At 36.1% G+C, this 19,506-nt stretch overlaps 1 protein-coding gene across 1 annotated transcript in view; it reads left to right on the top strand.

Annotated features, from left to right (window-relative positions):
- The first annotated feature begins 13,051 nt into the window (after positions 1 to 13,051).
- The window catches only part of LOC103252663 (S phase cyclin A-associated protein in the endoplasmic reticulum-like), a 213,183-nt gene continuing 206,728 nt past the window's right edge, over positions 13,052 to 19,506 (top strand). Inside the window, exon 1 of the mRNA XM_008051254.1 lies at positions 13,052 to 13,134. Within this exon, the coding sequence (XP_008049445.1) occupies positions 13,091 to 13,134 (44 nt within the window). The 5' untranslated portion in view covers positions 13,052 to 13,090. The remainder of the gene's footprint in view (positions 13,135 to 19,506) is intronic.

Genomic DNA, 19,506 nt, shown 5'->3' with positions numbered 1-19,506 from the left:
TTTCCATGCTTATCAGTTTGTTATTTATTTCATTCACAGTATTCTTTATTACAGTTATCTTAGATATCAACTCCTTCCTAGCTTCTTCTTGTGTCTCCTCCATTCTTTTTAATCTCTCCATTATTGTCTTGATATCTATGTTTGTAGTTTGAGACCCTTCATTCTGGGGGCTCTTCATTGTTTGCATTCCGAAGTCAGTTTTCTCAGTGTCTGCCCTCCCAGGAGTCTGGGAGAGACCCATATTCTTCCTTTGGTTTTTCTTCATTTGTGTAGATTTTTCTCTCTCTCCCCCTTTCCCTCCCCTTCTTTAATTCTGTTTTTGAGGGAAGGTTGGGTTGCTTTTATTTCTCTTCTGCAATGACCTGTTCTTCCTTATGAGGGTCTTCTGGCTTTGTTCACTTTTCAGTTTGGCTGCAATCTGTACTTTTTGCAGTTTTGAGGTTTAATTGAGAGGGAAGTTGTGGTTCACAATGTATATGCTGATTCTAGCATCCACTAACAGGTGTATGAGCACACTGGAACCTATTTCCCTCTGCCTTACAATCTGTCCATTCAGCAGTATGTATTCTTGGTCCCTAGATTAAAAAGGGGGGTATAAAAGAGGAAAATAATGGAGGAAAGGGGGGTCAATAGGGAGTTAGAAAGAGAGAAGAGCAAGAGGGAAAACAGATATAGATACCAACTGTCAGGTGAGAAAAAGACACAAGGCTGGGAAGAAGTGAAGAATGACACGTAAGAAAGATTCCCTAAGGAGTACTGATAGCTACACAGAGACAGGCCAATAAAATCAAGAAACAGTGTAAGTGAGAAGGCAAACAACAATCGTGATCAAAACCAACAGTTACAATGATAAAATCATAAGTCAAAATAAGCGATCAAACTAAAGTCACTTCTCTGATCTCCGATTCTGGCCTCTCCCCTTTGTTTTTCGTTGCAGCATGGGGTGGGGCTTTGTCTCCTGTTTCGCACCGTTGCCTTAGGAACTGAAGTAAAGTTTGTTGATAGGTGGGCGGGGCAGTGGAAGTCTCTGCCTGGAGAATGGCAAGGCAGTTTATGCAGATCTGTTTTTCTCCATTTGTCTGGGTCCCCCAGCTTGGGGTCTCGCGCTGAGTGCCTCAACCAGGATGGGCCTGGAGTTCCAGAGCTCCAAAGCTCCAAAGGGCAAGCGGTGAGCGGTGAGAGTAGCCCTGGGCCCCCCACAGGGTACTTCAGCTAGGAATGGGACCGGTGTCTCTGAGGGGTGGGCGCCCAGAGCCTCCCTGAGTGACCAGTGGTTTGGTGCCAGGTGCTGGGCTGGAGACGATGTAACCAGGGAGGGAGCTGGGAGGGAGCTGGGACCCAAGATTCCCATGCACGCAGTGGAACAGCAGCAGCAGGGGTCGCAATATCTGACCCTGCGTGGGACTGAAGGTCCCTGGGCCTCGCACCAGCGCGGCTGGTGGTGGGCTGGGGGATGGGGGAAGAGAAGTAAGAGTCTTTTTGGGAGCTCATGTTCGGAGAATCTCACAAGTTCACCTATGCTGTCCCCATCTTTTTCCCGTCTCCCCAAATCACACATTTTATATATAGTCATCCTTCAGTTGGTTCTGGGACCTTTTGCAGATACCAAAATCCTGGGATGTTCAAGACCCTTATATAAAATGATGTAATATTTGCATATAACCTACACACATCCTCTTGTATACCTTTAGTCATCTCTAGCTTATCTACTACAATCTAAATGTTTGTCAATAGTTGTTATACTGTCTTGTTTAGGCAATAACGACAAGGAAAAAAGTATGTATATGTTCAATACAAATGAAACTACCAATTTTTTTCTCCCCCAGTATTTGTGATCTGTGGTAGGTTGATTCCACAGATGCAGAGTCCATGGATACAGAGGGCCAACTATATAGAGTACAAAAGCTACTGTTAAAAATGATGTATACTGTACATGGAAAAAAAAGACTAAGAGAAAACACAGAAGCATGGGTGTACAGGGTGTGGGTTTGACAATGGAATTAGGAAAATATTTTTATTCTGTTTATATATTTGGCTTAATGGAGCTCTGTTGCTTTTGTAATAAAAAGTAAAGTGGAGCAAGGCAGTTACAAAAATCATTTAAGTAGAAATATTCTCAGATGCCAGCAAGTAGTTTAGGTTTATACTAGGGTCTATGGAGAGTCATTGAAACTTTATTTTTTTATTATAAAGATGTGGGGTACAATTCAGGGTTAGATATACAAGTAGACATTGTGCAGGTAAAGTTTAAGCCTCCCTTTAGTCCCCACTTTGCCTGGTTTGAGATCAGGTACCTTTATTGATGTTGTGTCCATTCTCCCCACCCCTCACCGGTGGTATCCCACTACTGCCAATCCCTTTTTTTAGTATTATGGTAAATGTTTAGGGTCTGCTTCTGAGTGAGAACTTGTGGTACTCTGTTCTTTGCTTCTGTGATAGATCACTGAGTATGACAGACTGAAAATCCATCCATGTTGCTGTGAAATCCATGTTTGTCCTTCTCCATGACTGCGCAATATTCCTTTGTGTATATGTACCACATTTTTTTTTATCCACTCCACTTTCAAAGGGCAGAACAGTTGGTTCCATTGAAACTTTTTGGGACAGAAAATGATGGGCTCTGATAACAGGCTTAAAGCAGTTTTCAGACTTTTTTTGTGGTCATAAAATTTATTGAGGACTCCAAAGTTTACTGTGTCTACGAAAGCAATTCTCAGACTTTTTGGTTTGTACACTCCTAAACATTATTGTGGACTTCAAATAACCCTTGCTGTCTGTGTATATTTATTAATATTTATCATGTTGGAAGTGAAAAGTGATAAACTCTTTAAAAACTTTATTAAATCATTTAGAGAAAATAAAATTATTACATGTTCACACTAATAACCTAATTTATAAAAAAACATTTTCTTAAAAAAGTTTGGTGAGAAAAGTCATATTATTTTACATTTTTCCAAGTTTTTTTTAATGTTTAGCTTAATAAAGAGAGCTGAAATCTCACATTTTCTATATTCAGTCTGTTATGATATTACATGCTATGTAGCCTCAACTCCACTGTGTGCTTGTAAGAGAATGAGAATGAAAAAGTTTTCATCTTGTGTACCTTTGAAAGACACTCTCCATCCTCCGGGGTCAGATTATATTGTAAAAACTGCTGGCCTAGTGCATAAGAAAGAACTGAGAGAATAATAATGATTTTGTCGACTTGCTAATAGGAATCAAATCGTGAAATAGGACAGTGATTTTCAAACTGTAGTCCTTAGAACATTTTCATGAGAATCACCTGGGATCCTTTTTAAAGGCAAATTCCTGGGCTTCAGCTTGTTCATTCTGATTTTTCTGATTTTTTTTTTTTAAGGGAGGAATCTATATTTTATTTTGGTCTCAGGTGCTTCCAATTCATCTAACAATTTGATGTACCTACTGCTTATAGGAATTTAGAATCATGGAATCTTATAGCTAGAAGAGACTTTAAGAATTTAACTAGTTTTTACTATCTCATCTTACAATTGAGGAAGATTTAGGCTCACAAAGAATGATGACTTTTAAAGGCCCATACTTCCTCACACAAAGCAATTAGATAGTAGTTCAATAAGGATCAAAATTAAATGCAGAAATGTTTGCAGGCATGTGTCAGAGGAGATAGATTAGAGAAACTAATCTGAAATAGATTCACTGTGTATCCTGATGTGAGGGAAGGGAGACAGGAAGAAACTGATGGTGACTCTGACCCTAGAGCATGTAGCCGTATGTTGATGTCCTTGGCTGAGATAGAGATGATGTGTCTGGGGCTGCAGTGAGTCAGTCTGAGTTCTCAAGGGATATACCACAGGAGTGGTAGATAGTATATTCATTTGTGAACCTGTTCAATAGCTACTTATCCTTTTAATAGAACTTGATTTTTGTAAAAGAAATAATTTTCTCCTAACCTTGCCTTCTGAATATGTGCTGGTATTAACCAGGCTCTACTGCCCCCTGGCGGCAGTATCCAAATGGTGAAAATATCTCAAAAAATTCTTGGGAAAGAAAAAAAAATCTCAAAATGTGTGAGAACTGCAATCTGCAAATGAAACTTATACATTGTATATGATGATATCAGAGAATGTACAGTGGAATAAGTAGAAGAACAGGATCAAGTTGTGGAGCATCTTGAATGCTAGTTACCAGATCCATTGGGAAGGAAACCACTATAGATAACCAAAGGAATATCAGGAAATTGGTGATTTGGGAAGATTTGTTATCTGTGCTTTGCTGGTAAGATTAGAAGGTTGAGAACATGGGTAGATAGGATATTATTTTACTAATCCTGGAATTAAGTGATAAAGCCTTATATTGCAATGTACTATAGAAGAAATTATGAGACGAGAACATAATCATGATATATTTAAATATAATATTAGTATTTTGATGATATATGGATTACTTGAAAAAATGAAATGAAGAATCAAAAATAATTTTGTAATATCAGTCCAAATAACTATTGACAAATATTTGGAGCAGTGGATATAGAATAGTAAGTTTGGTTTTAAAGATATATGTTACCCAGAGAAAAATACATATGTATATAGCCCTCATTACTGTAATGTTAAAAGTGTAACAGTGAGGGAGATAACTATTATTAAATGCAAATCAAAAGAGAGGAGGTCTTAAAAAAGGAAATGATATCTCTAAAATATAGTGGTAGGAAGGTCAAGGGACATTAACACAGAGAATAAACCATTGTGTTTCGCACTAATAGAGATCATCAGTGACTTTCAAGATAACATTGTTGATGGAGTAGCGTGTTTATATAACAAGCATATTTTAATATTCACCCCTCCATTACTGCCCTTCTTTGCGTTTAATATGCTTCATGCCTCTGTCCAGTCAGAGTTTTTTCCAGATTTCTCCACGACTGGCTCCTTCCCTTTTATTCAGGAGTCTTCTTAAAAACTTGCTTCTCAGAGAACCTCCTTCATTTTAATCTCTGTAACTCTCGCATTATAGAGAATACGATACATTAAGATTTGTCATTTTCCTTAAAGCTTTAAGTGAAATTTGAGATTTGCTTTTGAAAAGGAGAAAATAAAAAGATTGAATATTAGCTCAGCCCTTGAACTATTGCAAGGAAAATGACATAACTTCATGTTTCAGTTGTACTTTTGTGTAACTTTCTAATAGTTTTAAATCACTGAATAATCGTTTCCAGTTGCTATTTATTATCTATAATGAAGCTATCTTGAAGTGTGTGGGAAAAACAGTATCAGTAAACTTTCAAAACAGTCATTATTAAAAGTCAAACATGTAAAGTATAGGGGAATTTAGGGTAGATTAGAAGACATATTTTAAGGGAAAAAATGTGGATAATCAAGGTATTGAGTATAATTGCCGTTATATGAGGTATGTTCATTCATATGTGAATATGGATTGTATTTGTGCTTTTATAAGATTTTAGCAGCAAAAGTAACTAACATTTATTTGATTTTTCTCTGTGTAACATATTTTTCAACATTTTCATGAATTATTTATTATAGTTCACAGAGGTTAACGTCATCCTGATCATTTTAGAGATGGCACAACTGAAGCTCAGAAAAGTAACCTAAGGTTTCGTAATTATTAATTGGTAGAAAAAAATTCAAGTCTGTATGTCTCTCTCTAATGTTCATGTTCAATGATACCATGTCATTCTTCATTTAGACAAAGTAATTTAAATATAATAATGATGATAGTGATGATGAGGATCAACTTAGAAGAGACTGCCCATCTTCCTTGTTTCCCTTGCCTAACTCTCCAGTTATATTATGCTGCATCATTGTTTCATTTCACTTGGTGCTACCAAAACACAAATATTTTTCTGTACTGGGAGGTAATTACTTAGACCCTCAGTGCCTTCTCTTCTAGTTCCTGCTGGGTATCCAAGTAGCCAAGTTCCTGTTTATGTGGAGAGATTATGTAGCTAAGCAAAAATTTGAAAGGAAATGTATATTTAGATATTTGGGTTTAGGTTAGACTTAATTCTTTTAAAAGCGAGATTCCAGTATGTGTTCAGTCTCTTTATTTTAGCATATAAAATCTTTCTCTTTGATAAATGAGCCTTGTTTTTCTTCTTTCTTACTCTTCCTTTCTATGTTCAAAAACAAGACAAGTATTTTCCGTTAGACTGTAGATCTAAATACACTTGGTTTGAATCCATCTATGTCACGTAACCTTAAACAAGCTTCTTAGCCTCTTATTGTCTCAGTTTCCTCACCTGTAAAATGGTTACCCAACTTACAGGTGCATTATGAGGAATATAATTCATGCAAAGTGCTCATCACATAGTAAATGCTGTATAAGAATTTAGGACTACACTAGGATTATTATTTTTTTTTCATTAATCAGTATTTTTTATTATGGTTTTGTGGGGTACAGTTAAGGGTTAGGTGTACAATGACGTTTCATTCAGGCACCCTGTAGATAAGAAGTGTTTTCCCATCCCCCGACAGATATTTGCTACTGTTAATCCCATCCCCCTCCCCCCCATAGTTTCCCAGTACCAACTAGGATTATTTTTAAAGGATATTTTATAAAATGTGACAATGAACTATGTTTTGACATTCTTCATATAGTTCATATCTTTAAAGAAATTCCTATTTTGCATTTATTGGAACATAAGATTGGTTGACTATTTGAAAATGAGTCAGTATAATTTACCACATTAATAGCATAAGAAGAACAAAATCCTGATTCTCTTAATGGATTTAGAAAAAGTAATACATCTATTCAAGAGAAAAGTCTCTTAGCAGAGTAAGATTATTGAGGGAAACTTCCTAACTCTGACAAAAGGCATCAATGAAAATCATAGAAAGCATATCACACTTAGGGATGTCTTGTCTTAAAAGGTTAAAACAAGACAAAGATATATCTGCCACTGCCACTTCTATTTTATTTTAAACTGGATATCATAGTAAATTCAATAAGATTGAGGGGTAGAATATAAAGATTAGAAAGGGAAAAATAAAAGCATCATTATTTATGGTTGTTATAATTGTGAACTTCTTGGTTGAGAGCAACTCATTTAGATAAAGAAAAAATAGAATTTAATCAATAAATGAAATTTTAGAAAAAGAAGAAAAGATGGCGTTACTGAACAGAAATCATAAAATAAAGTGACAAGCAACAAAAGGAAAAATATAAATTGAATAAATTAAAATTGTTGTGCTTCAAAGGATACCATCAAGAAAGTGAAAAGACAACCCAGAGTGGGAGAAAATATTTATAAATGATATTGCTGATGAAGGATTTATATCCAGAGCTCAATAATAAAGAGACAACTCAGTAATAAGTGGGCAGAGGATCCAAATAGACATTTCTCCAAAGAAGATATACAGATGGGCAATATGTGTCTGAAAAGATGCTCAACATAATTAGTCACCAGGGATATTCAAATCAAATCCATAATGGGATTTCATTTTACAACAAGTGGGATGCGTGTTTTTTTTTAAAAAGACAATAACAAGAATATGGAGAAATCGGAATCTTTGTATGTTGATAGCGAGTGTATAAAATGGTGTCTTTGCTTTGGAAAGTAGTTTGGTAGTTCTTCAAAACATAAACGTAGAATTACCATATGACCCAATAATTCTGTTAGATATATATATACTCTAGAGCACTGAAAACATATTCAAACAAAAACTTGTACATGAATGTTCATTGTAGCATTAATCATAAGAGCCAAAAAGTAGAAACAACCCAAATGTCTATCAGCTGTTGAATGGGTAAGTAAAATGTGGTATTTTCATACAATTGAATGTCATTTAGCAATAAAAAGAATGAAGTGCTGATACATGCTACAGTGTGTATGAAACTCGAAAACATTATGCTAAGTGAAAGAAGCTAGTCACAAAAGACAGTGTATTTTGTGATTCCATTTGTGTAAAATGTCTGGTATAGGAAAATTTGTAGCAATTGGTTAGTGCTATGTAGGGATGGGAACAGGAGAAATGGATGGAAATTGACTGCACAAGGGGACCGGGTTTTAGTCAAGGAAGAGGAAAATGTTCCAAAGTTCTAAAGTTAAGTTGTGGTGATAGCTGCATGGCCTTCTGAATATACTGAAAACATTGAATTATATGCTTTAAGTACACAGATTATACAGTGTATGAATTGTCTCAATAAAACTGTTTTAAAATGATAGGAATAATGCTAAATATATTAGTTGTAATGATAAATATAAATAAAGCTTTCTTATTTTAAAAAACAAAAATCTTGAATTATGTCAGTGAGAATGGTGTTGTAGTGAACCACACAAATTTGTAGCTCCACAAAAACAGTGAATTAACTGGTAAAAACAGTAAGAGTCAACTTTTTTGGAACTCTGGAAAGTAGTCAAAAGACTACTGCACTCAGGAACATCCTTAGTCAAGAAAAAATCAACTGAATCTCAGTAAGAAAGTTTGTAGCATCTCAGCTTGTCCTGGTCCCCAGCTCGGAAGCAACTTTAAATACTGCATTCCTGATACAGGTACCTAGTTTTCGAGGCAACAGGACAGACCTTATTCTCAAAGAATTGTAGCTGTTTTGGCCTGTCTGGTGGCTTCCTGGAGAACTGGTCCTGTTGGTTTGTCTTCTTTTTACTTGACTCAGAATTCTCTTAGGGCTGAGGAGGACACATGGGGAATTTCTGGAAAAAACTTAAAGGCAAATGTATTACTCATTGTCACCCAAGGAAAGGGAAAACAGTTTCAACAAAACAATAGGCTTACCAAAAAGCTTAGGGAGGAAGACTGGAGATAGAGATCTCTGAGAAATAAGGACTTTTAAAGGTTCTGCATACCCTGAGAAATCTAGAAGGCCACATGTATACTCAGGCATGTGATGGGCACTATGTTATAAAGCTGTAGTTTGCAATAGTAACAAAAGGGATGGCAGAGCTCTATGGGAACAGTGTGTTTTTTCTTTTGATATACTACTGAAACTAAGTTAGTATTTGTTCTAACTAGATTGTTAAATTAGGATGTTTGTTATAATCCCCAGGACAATTGGTAAGAAAATAACTAAAATTATATATACTAGAAGAAGTGGGAAGTGAATAAAAATGGTACACTAGAAATATCTGTTTCACACAAAAGAAAGCAGTAATGGAGAACAAAAGAAGTGACATAGAAAACAACAGCAAAATGACAGAAAGAAATCATTCCTTATTAGTAATTACATTAAAGGTAACTGTATTAAACTCTTCAGTAAAAGGCGCATATTTGCAGAATGAATTTTAAAATATATAATCTATCTTTATGGTGTCTGTCTGAGACTTACTTCAGATACAAAGACCTAAAATATTTAATGTGAAAGGATGGAAACATATTTCATGCAAAGAGTACCCCACAAAAAGTAATCTAGGTAGAATGACTATGTTAATATCACACAACATAGACTTGGATAAAAATTGTTACAGTAGATAAATAAAAACTTTTTTATGATAAAAGAGTGACTACATCAAGAAGGTGTAACAATTATGAACATACACAACCCTAACAGGGATCCTAAAATATATGAAGCAAAAACTGACAAAATTGAAGAAAGAAACAGTTCAACAATAATAGTTGGGGGGGGCATCAAGACCTCATTTTTAATAATAGGACAACTAGACTAACAATCAAGGAAATCAGTCACTTGAACACTGTAAGCCAATTATTTCTAGCAGAATTATATATAACAGTCCATCCCAAAATAGCAGAATATATATTCTTATACATACTAAGTATCTTCTCTGACAATAAGGGAATGAAATTAGAAATCAATAACAAAAGTAAATCTAGAAAATTTACAATATACTCAAGTAATTCATGAATCAAGGAAAAAAATCAGATAGGAAATTAGAAAGACAAAAAACATGCTGGCAAGGAAGTGGAAAAAGAGAAATTCTTATATACTGTTGGTGGGAATGTAAGTTAATACAGCCACTATGGAAAACAGTATGAAGATTTCTTAAAAAATTAAAAGTAGAACTACTATATTAGGGGAACCTTCCAAAAGCAGAATTTATTTATTTAAAAATATGTATTTATACTTAAATGTTTAAACTTCAGTCACCTTCAAAGTACTCTCCATTTGATGCAATACACCTATCAAGACATCTTTTTCACTGCTCAAAGCAGTTTTTGAAGTTGTCGATTTTTATGCCTTTTCGTACTTCTGCCATTTTTTTGTTTCACCTGTTCTACAGTGGCAAAATGTTTCTCTTTGAGGACTTTTTTTCATCCCGGGAAACAACAAAAATGTCTCTCAGGGTGAGATCAGGTGAACAAGGAAGGTGGGGAATAGGGGTCATTCTGTTTTTGGTCAAAAACTGCTGAACACTCAAGAGTGGTGTGGGCAAGTTGCTCATGTAAATCACCCTTTATGAAATGGGCAAACACTCTGAAAGAATTTCCAAAAAAAATTCCACTGAAGCCGAATGCAGCCTCTCACAGTATTGCTAACTGGTACACTGATGCCAATGCGTTCCTAGAACACTTACCTAAGTGGGGGAAGTCTGAACTACAAGGAGCCTGCCCTCCAAAAAATAATTCTGGTTTTTTTGGGGGTCCCCCTCATGCGATCCAGCAGTCCACTACTGGGTGTTCATCCAAAGAAGTCAGTATATAGGGGGGATACCTGAACACCCATGTTTATTTTAGCATTATTTACAATATCTAAGATACAGAATCTACTCAAGTCTTCATCAATGGACAAATGGATTAAGAAAATGTATTATATACACACAATGGAATATTATTCAGCCATAAAAAAGAATGGAAATATGTCATTTGCAGCAACATGGATGAAACTGGAGGTCGTTATGTTAGTGAAAAAAGCCAGGCAAAGACAGTCAAATATCCTATGTTCACACTTATGTGTGAAAGATTAAAAAAGTTGATCTCATGGAGGCGGTATTGAATGACAGATGCCAAAGGCTGGGAAGGGAGAGGATAAAGAGAAGTTGGTTAATACATGTAAACATACAGTTAGATAAAAGGAGTAAATCCTGATTTCACTAGCAGAGTAGGATGACTATACTTAACAACAATATATTGTATATTTAAAACTAGCTAGAACAGAGACCTTGAAATGTTCCCAACACATAGAAATGATAATCATCACACAGTCTATGCATATAACAAAATATTGCATGTACCTCATAATTATGTACAAATATTTGTATCAATGTAAAAATGCTAAAAATGTGTATCAAGACAAGACTCAGGTTAAGATAAAGTGGCTACTCATTATGCTTCAAGCAAAGTTAGTATTTTTGGACAATAAATTTCTAGTAATGTGAGCATAATGAAGTAATTGGTTTACCTCAAGTTCTAGATAAATGTATGTTTTAATATAACAGTCATTATCTTCCTAAGCCTCAAACTGTTTTGAAAAATAGAGATAATACCATGTTGAGTTTTAGGTATTTATTGAATGTACAAAATCTGGCACAATGCTTGGAACATATTCAAACCTGCTTAATGGCTCCTTTTCAGATGAGGTCGCAGTTACTTGCAACTACCAACTGGTTATTTCTCCATTTTGGTGTGCTTGATAGCATACCTGATAGCAATGAGCATACTTAGGTTGAAACACTGCATAATTTTATGTTTCATTCCAATTTAAGTATTTCTTTGTTTTCAAGCTTAACCTATGCTAGTTTGTTTTTTCTTCTTTAGGGCCGTTGTCATCTGCATCTTTCTAATTTTTTTTTTTGAGTCAGAGTCTCACTTTATCACCCAGGCTGGAGTACAGTGGCACGCTCATGGCCACCCCAGCATTGACCTGCTTGGCTCAGGCAATCCTTCCGCCTCCACCTTCCAAGTAGCTGGAACTACAGGCGCATGCTACCACACCCAGATAATTTTTCTTTCTTTTTTTTTTTGTAGAGACGCGGTCTTGCCAAATTACCCAGGTTGGTCTCGAACCCCTGGGCTCAGGAAATCCTCTTGCCTTGGTCTCCCAAAGTGCTGGGATTACAGGCTTGAGCCACTGCACCTGACCATCTTTCTCATTTTTTATTAAACAGTATTATTATTATCATTATTATTATTGAGTCAGAGTCTTACTCTGCCACCTAGGCTGATCATGACAATCATGGCTCACAGCAACCTTGATCTCCTGGGCTCAGGTGATCCTTCTGCCCTGGCCTCCTGAGTAGCTGGGACTACAGTGCATGCCATTATGACCAGCTAATTTTTTAGGTCTCACTGTGTTGCCCAGGCTGGTCTTGAACTCCTGGGCTCAAGCAGTCTACCTGCCTCAGCCTCCCAAAGTGCTGGGATTACAGCAGTGTTAATTTTTTTTTCACTTGTCAGTGCTTCCCATCACCTGTTATGGCTAGTTTTTTCATGGATCACTGGACTAATTCTTTGAGACTAGGACCCTTTGAATGAGCATTTAACATTGAAATTAGCATTCCTCCCTCCAAAAGAGAAATGGACAGATTAAGTCAATATTATTGGATTACTGTAGTCTTGAATTGGTAACCCACTAATGACTGTCACCTATTAGTGTAGGAAAGCTGGACCCTGGTTAAATTGTGGCAGAGAAGTGTTATACCAGATTTTTCTGGATCTTTGTTACTTAGTATAAACAACATAAATAAAACAAGCATTTGGAGGTCTGGTCAAGTTATTTTACACTGTCTTAAATTATTTCTAAAATTAAATGACTGTTTTTGTACTATTCTTTATTGTATTTATTTTTGTTTTATATACCTCTTGAGACATATAGATAGTCAAGCACCTCAACTACCTTGTTGAAATTTAATAGACTTTCCAAATTGAATTATCATGATTCTTACATGTCTGAAAAATAGGTCATTCTGAACCACATCTCTGCACTCGGAAGTGTTTTGGTGAATCTACTCTATAGCCTGTGAAGAAATACATATTTTTCAACCTTTCGTGATAGCACTTATAGTATCTTTAAAGAAGCAGTTTCAGAAATCAAAGTGTTAATATAGTAATGTTCTTGATTTGTTACTTTAACAGCATGATTTTATACTTGGAGAGGAAAAATACAATCAAGGTTTGGTTATAAAAATTAGCAGCAAAATAATTGTGATAAAACTTTTTTTCTCTTCAGGGCTAAAGAATATGAGAGTGTAATGGAAACCAAAAATTCTGGCTCTGATTCACCTTATAAAGCAAAGTGAGTACTCACCGCCCTCCACCCCCACTGTTTAGTTTTCCTTTCCTTCTGTCCCTGCCTGTAACAACATTGTATCTCAACCATCATGTTATTCCCCTGATTAGGAGCTTTGTTTCTGATCCCTAGAACATTATTCTCTTAACACAGTGCTATCCAGCTGGAACAATTTTGTCAGGGGATATTTGGCCATGTGTGGGCTCAGTTCTCATTAGCACAACTTGAGGAGAAGATGCCACTAGTGTCAAATGGGTAGAATCCAGTGAATCTGTTAAACATTGTTTGGTATAGAAGACATCCCACCACAACAAAGAATTAGCTCATCCAAAGTGTTAATCCTGCTGAGATTGAGAAGCCCTGTTCTAACAGATTAGGTTCTAGCAAGACAAGACTGTACTGGTGCTTACTCTGAAGAGACCTCTTGAAGGATTGTTCCTAGGGCCAATCCTTAAAGTAGGATAGCTGATTACCTTAAAGGATTGTTCCTAGGGCCAATTCTCTAATCTAATTCCGATGAGATTTTAAATGAGTTTAGAGATTTTAGATGAGAAATTAAACTACACAACTGGTGTATAAATATTAAGCAATAGCTAGGTAAACAAAAACATCATCATTTTGCTTCATTTAAAAATAGTGGCATTAGAGTTGCAGTGAGAAAAGTACTCACATATACCAGTGATGGGAGTACAGAGTAGTGGAGTCTTATTAAAAGGCAGTGTTCATTAGCAGTTTAGGAAGTCCACTTCAGACTTAAGGCTGCTCAGTGAAATAATGCAAAATGTGTGTCCAAATATTTTTATACAAAGATGACTCTTTCACTGTTAAAATTAATAGTGAAGAAGTCAAGAAAAACATAAATGCCCCAAACTGAGAAATACATGTAACCAATCATTGATGTAGATATCATACAGAATGTTAACATAGCTATTACTTATATTTATAGTAAAAATATTCTTGCCTGTCATAAATAAACCACCCATCAGATAACTGCTTTTATTTATTATTCTGCTGAAAATATTAACCATTGCAATTAAATATATATATAATACTAAAGTAAGAAAATTATCAAGAAATATATCACAAAGACTAAGAGAATCAAGTGAAACTTAGTAGAAGCAACAAGAGAAATCAATTCAGTAGGATAGCTGATAACCAAAATAGGTGACATTTACTGAATAATTACCTATGTCAGACTCCATGTGTGCTGATTCATTCCTGACAACAATTCCATGAGGTTAATTTGGGAAACTAAGCACTAGAGAGGGCAACTTGCCTGCAGTTATGCAACAGCATATTCAGAATGCAAAAATTAGTAACTTTTCTTCGTGATAACCAGCCAAAAATATATTTATGATAGCAATAAAGAAGTAAAATATTTAAGAATAAGCTCAATAAGAAATGTGAAGGATCTTTTAAAGAAAATATTAAAATCTAACTAGAATTATCAAAGACTTGTATAAGTGGAAAGACAAATCATACTTTTGGATAGAAGGCACAGGATAGTAAGTTCTCTATAAATACTCCTATAAATGTAATTGCTATAAAAGCAACCTTTTATTCATAGAGCTAAACTCATTCTAAATAACATATAGAAAATAAATCTGAGAATTTCTAGAAAAACTTTGAAAGCATTTGAGGGAGTGCTGTGAACACAGATATTTAATAAAATTTTAAAGGTATACTGACTGACATATGTTGGAAGGGATTTTTAAAAGCAGTCTAGAAATACATCTAAATATTTGAGGAAATTTAGAATATGACTGTGGTAGAGTGTTTGCTATGATGGCCAGAAGAAGTTGAGCCATTCCTGGAGAAATGCCCTGCGTGGTATAACTGCTGTTTTTCTCATCAAAGAGTAGTCTCCATTTCCCTTCCTCTTGAAACTGTTCTGGCCCTGTGACTTGTTTTGACCCATAGAAAGCTGTAGAAGTGATATGTGACTTCCTAGCCTTAGCCTCATAAGTCTCATGGCTTCTGTTCTCACTTTTACTTTCTTTCTCCTCTGACTGCCGTGTCAGGAAGTCTGGGTCAGCCCCATTGTGGGTGAGATCACAGGAAGGAACAAGCTCAGTTGTCCTGGTTATCCCTTCTGAACTCCCTAGGCAAGGGAGTAAGGCCATCCAGGACCAGTCAACACTGAGTCAACCTACCAAATGACTACCCTTGCCACATAAGTTACCTTAGGTACCAGAAGAATTACCTAACTGAGCCTAGATCAAACTAAGGGAGCAGATTGATAGTGGTTGTTTTAAAACACTCGGTTTTGAAGTAGTCACAGCAACAGATTATTGACACAATGACAAAGGTAGAATTTCAAGTTATTAGGAATAAGATAAATATGCCAATAAATGTCAGTAAATCTTCTTTTTATTCTTGCTCTGGCAAATAAATTGCCGATTAATCAAAGTTGTAAGGATGAAAACACAAAATGGTAAAAGCATTAAAAGAAAATATAGAAGAAATGTCAAAGTCCTTCCTAAGTAAACTTTATACACAGGAGTCATAGAAGACTGATGAATTAGACTATGTAGTAATAAAAACTTTGTGCTTGAGCAAATATTATAAGCAAAGAAAAAAGGGGGTGGAAATATTTATTACAAAATTTAAAAATGAATGCTTTATATAAGTAAACACCTCATACATTAATGTGAGCAAGATAATTCAGTAAGAAAAAATACTGGATACTATCAGATAATGCAAAGAAAAAGAAATTAAAAGTGCCCAACTGCTGGGCTCGGTGGCTCAGCCTGTAATCCCGCACTTTGGGAGGCTGAGGTGAGTGGATTGCCTGAGCCCGCGGGTTCGAGACCCGCCTGGGCAGCGAAACCTCATCTCTACAATAAATCAAAAAATTAGCTGGGCGTGGTAGCGCACGCCTGTAATTCCGGCTACTCGGAAGGCTGAGGCAGAAGGATCACCGGAGCCCAGCAGGTCGAGGCTGCGGTGGCCGGGAGCGGCCACTGCACTCCAGTCTGGGTGACAGAGTGAGACTCCAACTCAAAAAATTAAAAAATTAAAAAATTAAAAAATAAAAGTGCCCAATTTCCTGTTTTACTTTTGAAATTTAAAATTATTTATTTGGATTTTAAAAAATGATGTTTATAGCTACTTCTTAATGCTGTGAGAAAATGCTTATGCTGATTGGAAAACTGTTATTGTTGATATAGTATGAGATAACCCATTAAAATAATAGAAGACCTGAAGGGTAATAGTGGCTACCTAAATTTAGATCTCTGTGTATATCTTTCTAAAGACTGTATGTACCAACAAGGAAAGCAACTTAACTCATTGGTAGTTCATATTTATATAATACTTTGGAGTCACAGACAGCTACCGACTTCTACTTAATTTTTCTACAGTTTTAAGATTGTGGCATACATAACAACAAATTTACTGTCTTACTCATTATTCATACAGTTCAGTGATAGTAATTCCATTCATGTTGTTGTGCAGCCATTATGATCATTCATCTCTAAAACTTTTTTCATGTTGCAAAACTGAAATATGATACCCATTTGTAACATGGGAACCCCAAGTTTGAGCCAACTTGAGCGTAATGCTTGCCTATTCCAAAGAAGTCACCCAAAAGTCCAGCAGGGAGAGACTGGTTTATTACACTTATGGGAGGGTTACCAACAGCAGCAGTTTGGTGATAAGGACGAGAGAATCTTCACCTCGAAACAGCATGACAGTTTTATATTTAAGCAAGTTAATTTTTAAAATTTCTATGCAGTGTTTGCACTCACATTAAGAGTGATGACTACAAGCCGGGCTCTGTGGCTCAGCCTGTAATCCTGCGCCTTGGGAGGCTGAGGTGAGTGGATTGCCTGAGCCCGTGGGTTCGAGACCCGCCTGAGCAATTTGGTGAGACCTCATCTCTACAACAAATCAAAAAATTAGCTGGGCATGGTAGCACACACCTGTAATTCCAGCTATTTGGAAGGCTGAGGCGGAAGGATAGCCGGAGCCCCAGCAGGTCGAGGCTGCAGTGGCTGGGAGCGGCCACTGCATTCCAGTCTGGGCGACGGAATGAGACTCCAACTCAAAAAAAAAAAAAAAAAGAGAGAATGATGACTACATTGTTTTTAGGTTGGTTGGTTATCTGTATCCCAAGACTTGTTACAGGGATGCTTTGGCCAGATGCTGTTCTTTGGGGGAGGGGCAGAAAGAAGCCAGATTAGGGGAAGAGGCAAAGCCTGGACACTTACCACATACCATTAAGCAATAATTTCCCATTCTTCCCATCCCTGGCTCTTGGCAACCACCATTCTACTTTCTATCATAATGATTTTGACTATCTAGGTAATTCATTTAAGTTTAATCACACAGTATTAATTTTTTTGTGATTGGCTTATTTCACTTAGCATTATGTCCTAGTGTTCATCAGTGTTGTAACATATGCCAGAATTTCCTTCCTGTCTGTGTATACCATATTTTGCTTATTCATTTATCTATCGATGGACATTTGGATTGCTTCCATGTTTTAGCAATTGCAAATAGTGCTGCTGTGAACATGGGCATACAAAGAATCCCTGCTTTTGATTCTTTCTAGTATATACTGAGAAGTGGAATTGCTGGATCATATGGAAAATCTATTTTTAATTTATTGAGGAGCCATCATCCTATTTCCACAGCAACTGTACCATTTAACATTCTTACCAATTATACACAAAAGTTCCAATTTTTCTATGTCCTCATTAACACTTGGTATTTTCTACTTTTCAAAAAATAATAGCCATCTAAATGTGTGTGAGGCAGTATTTCATTTTCGTTGTTTTGATTTGCATTTTCTTTTTTTTTTTGAGTTGGAGTCTCTCTGTTGCCCAGACTGGAGTGCAGTGGCCACTCCCAGCCACCGCAGCCTCGACCTGCTGGGCTCCAGCGATCCTTCCGCCTCAGCCTTCCAAGTAGCCAGAATTACAGGCATGTGCTACCACGCCCGGCTGATTTTTTGATTTATTGTAGAGATGAGGTCTCGCTGCCCAGGCGGGTCTCAAACCCGCGGGCTCAGGCAATCCACTTGCCTCAGCCTCCCAAAGGCGCGGGATTACAGGCTGAGCCACCGAGCCCGGCTTGCATTTTCTTAATATGCTAGTGATGTTGATCTTCTTCTCATGTTGCTGTTTTGATATTTATATCATATTCTTTGGAGAAATGTCAGTTCAAATCTTTTGCCAATTTTAGAGTGGGTTGTTTATTTTTTTATTGTTGAGTATTAGGAATTCTGTGTATAGTCTTGATATTAAGCCCTTATCTTATATACTATTTGCAGACATTTTCTCCTATTCTGTGGGTTGCCTTTTTACTTTGTTGATAGTGGCTTTTGATGCATAAAACTCTAAAATTTTTATAAAGTCTAATTTGTCTATTTTTTATTTTGTTGCATAAGCCTTGGGTATCATATCCAAGAAATACTCGTCAGATTCATTGTTGAGAAGCCTTTGCCCTATGTTTTCATCTGAGTTTTACGGCTTTATGTCCTACGTTTAGGTCTTTGATCCATTTTGAGTTAATTGTTGTATTTTGTGTTAGGTAAGGTCCAAGTGCGTTCTTCTATACGTAAACAGTTTTTTCATCTCTATTTGTTATTTCCCTTTATCCATTCAATGGTCTTGAAAGTCATTTGACCATATATCCAAGTACTTTTTCCTGAGCAGTCTAATCTATTTCAGTGGTTCATATATCTGTCTTTATGCCTGTTCCACACTGTTTTGGTTAGTGTAGTTTTACAATCAGGAAAGGTGAGTTTTCCAGCTTTGTTCCTTTTCATGATTGTTTTGACTATTCAGGGGTCCCACGAGAGTCCAAATAAACTTTAGAATGGGTTTCTCTATTTTTGCAAAAAATATATCATTGGGGTTTTGACAGAGATTGCATTGAATCTGTGGATTGCTTTGTGTTGTATGGACATTTTAACAGTATTATGTCTTCTAATCCATGAAAATGGAATGTGATTCTTTTTTATTTCTTTAATTTCTTTTAGCAGTGTTTTATAGTTTTCATTGTATAAGTCTGTCATGTCCTCAGTTAAGTTAATGCCTACGTATCTTATTGTCTTTGATGCTATTGTTAATAGAATTGTTTTCTCAATTTCCTTTTCAGGATGTTCATTGTTATTATATAGAAATGCAACTGATTTTGTGTGTTGATTTTGTATCCTGCTACTTTACTGAATTTGTTTTCTAGTTATAACAGTTTTTTGTGGAATTTTTAGCGTTTTTTTTTTAAAACATATTTTTTATTTTAAAATTGTGGGATACAGTTAAGGATTAGGTATACAAATCTGCATCGTTCAGGCACCCTTGTTGATATGGGGTGCCCCCCCGTCCCCAGACAGATATTGACTACCATTAATCCCACCTCCCTTCCCCTCCC

This window comes from Carlito syrichta, unplaced genomic scaffold, assembly GCF_000164805.1.
Source record: "Carlito syrichta isolate Samal-C Ts95f unplaced genomic scaffold, Tarsius_syrichta-2.0.1 Scaffold169214, whole genome shotgun sequence".
In the NCBI taxonomy this organism is placed as follows: Eukaryota; Metazoa; Chordata; class Mammalia; order Primates; family Tarsiidae; genus Carlito; species Carlito syrichta.
The sequence above is the reverse complement of the archived record's forward strand: the minus strand, read 5'-3'. Positions and strand labels throughout refer to the sequence as shown.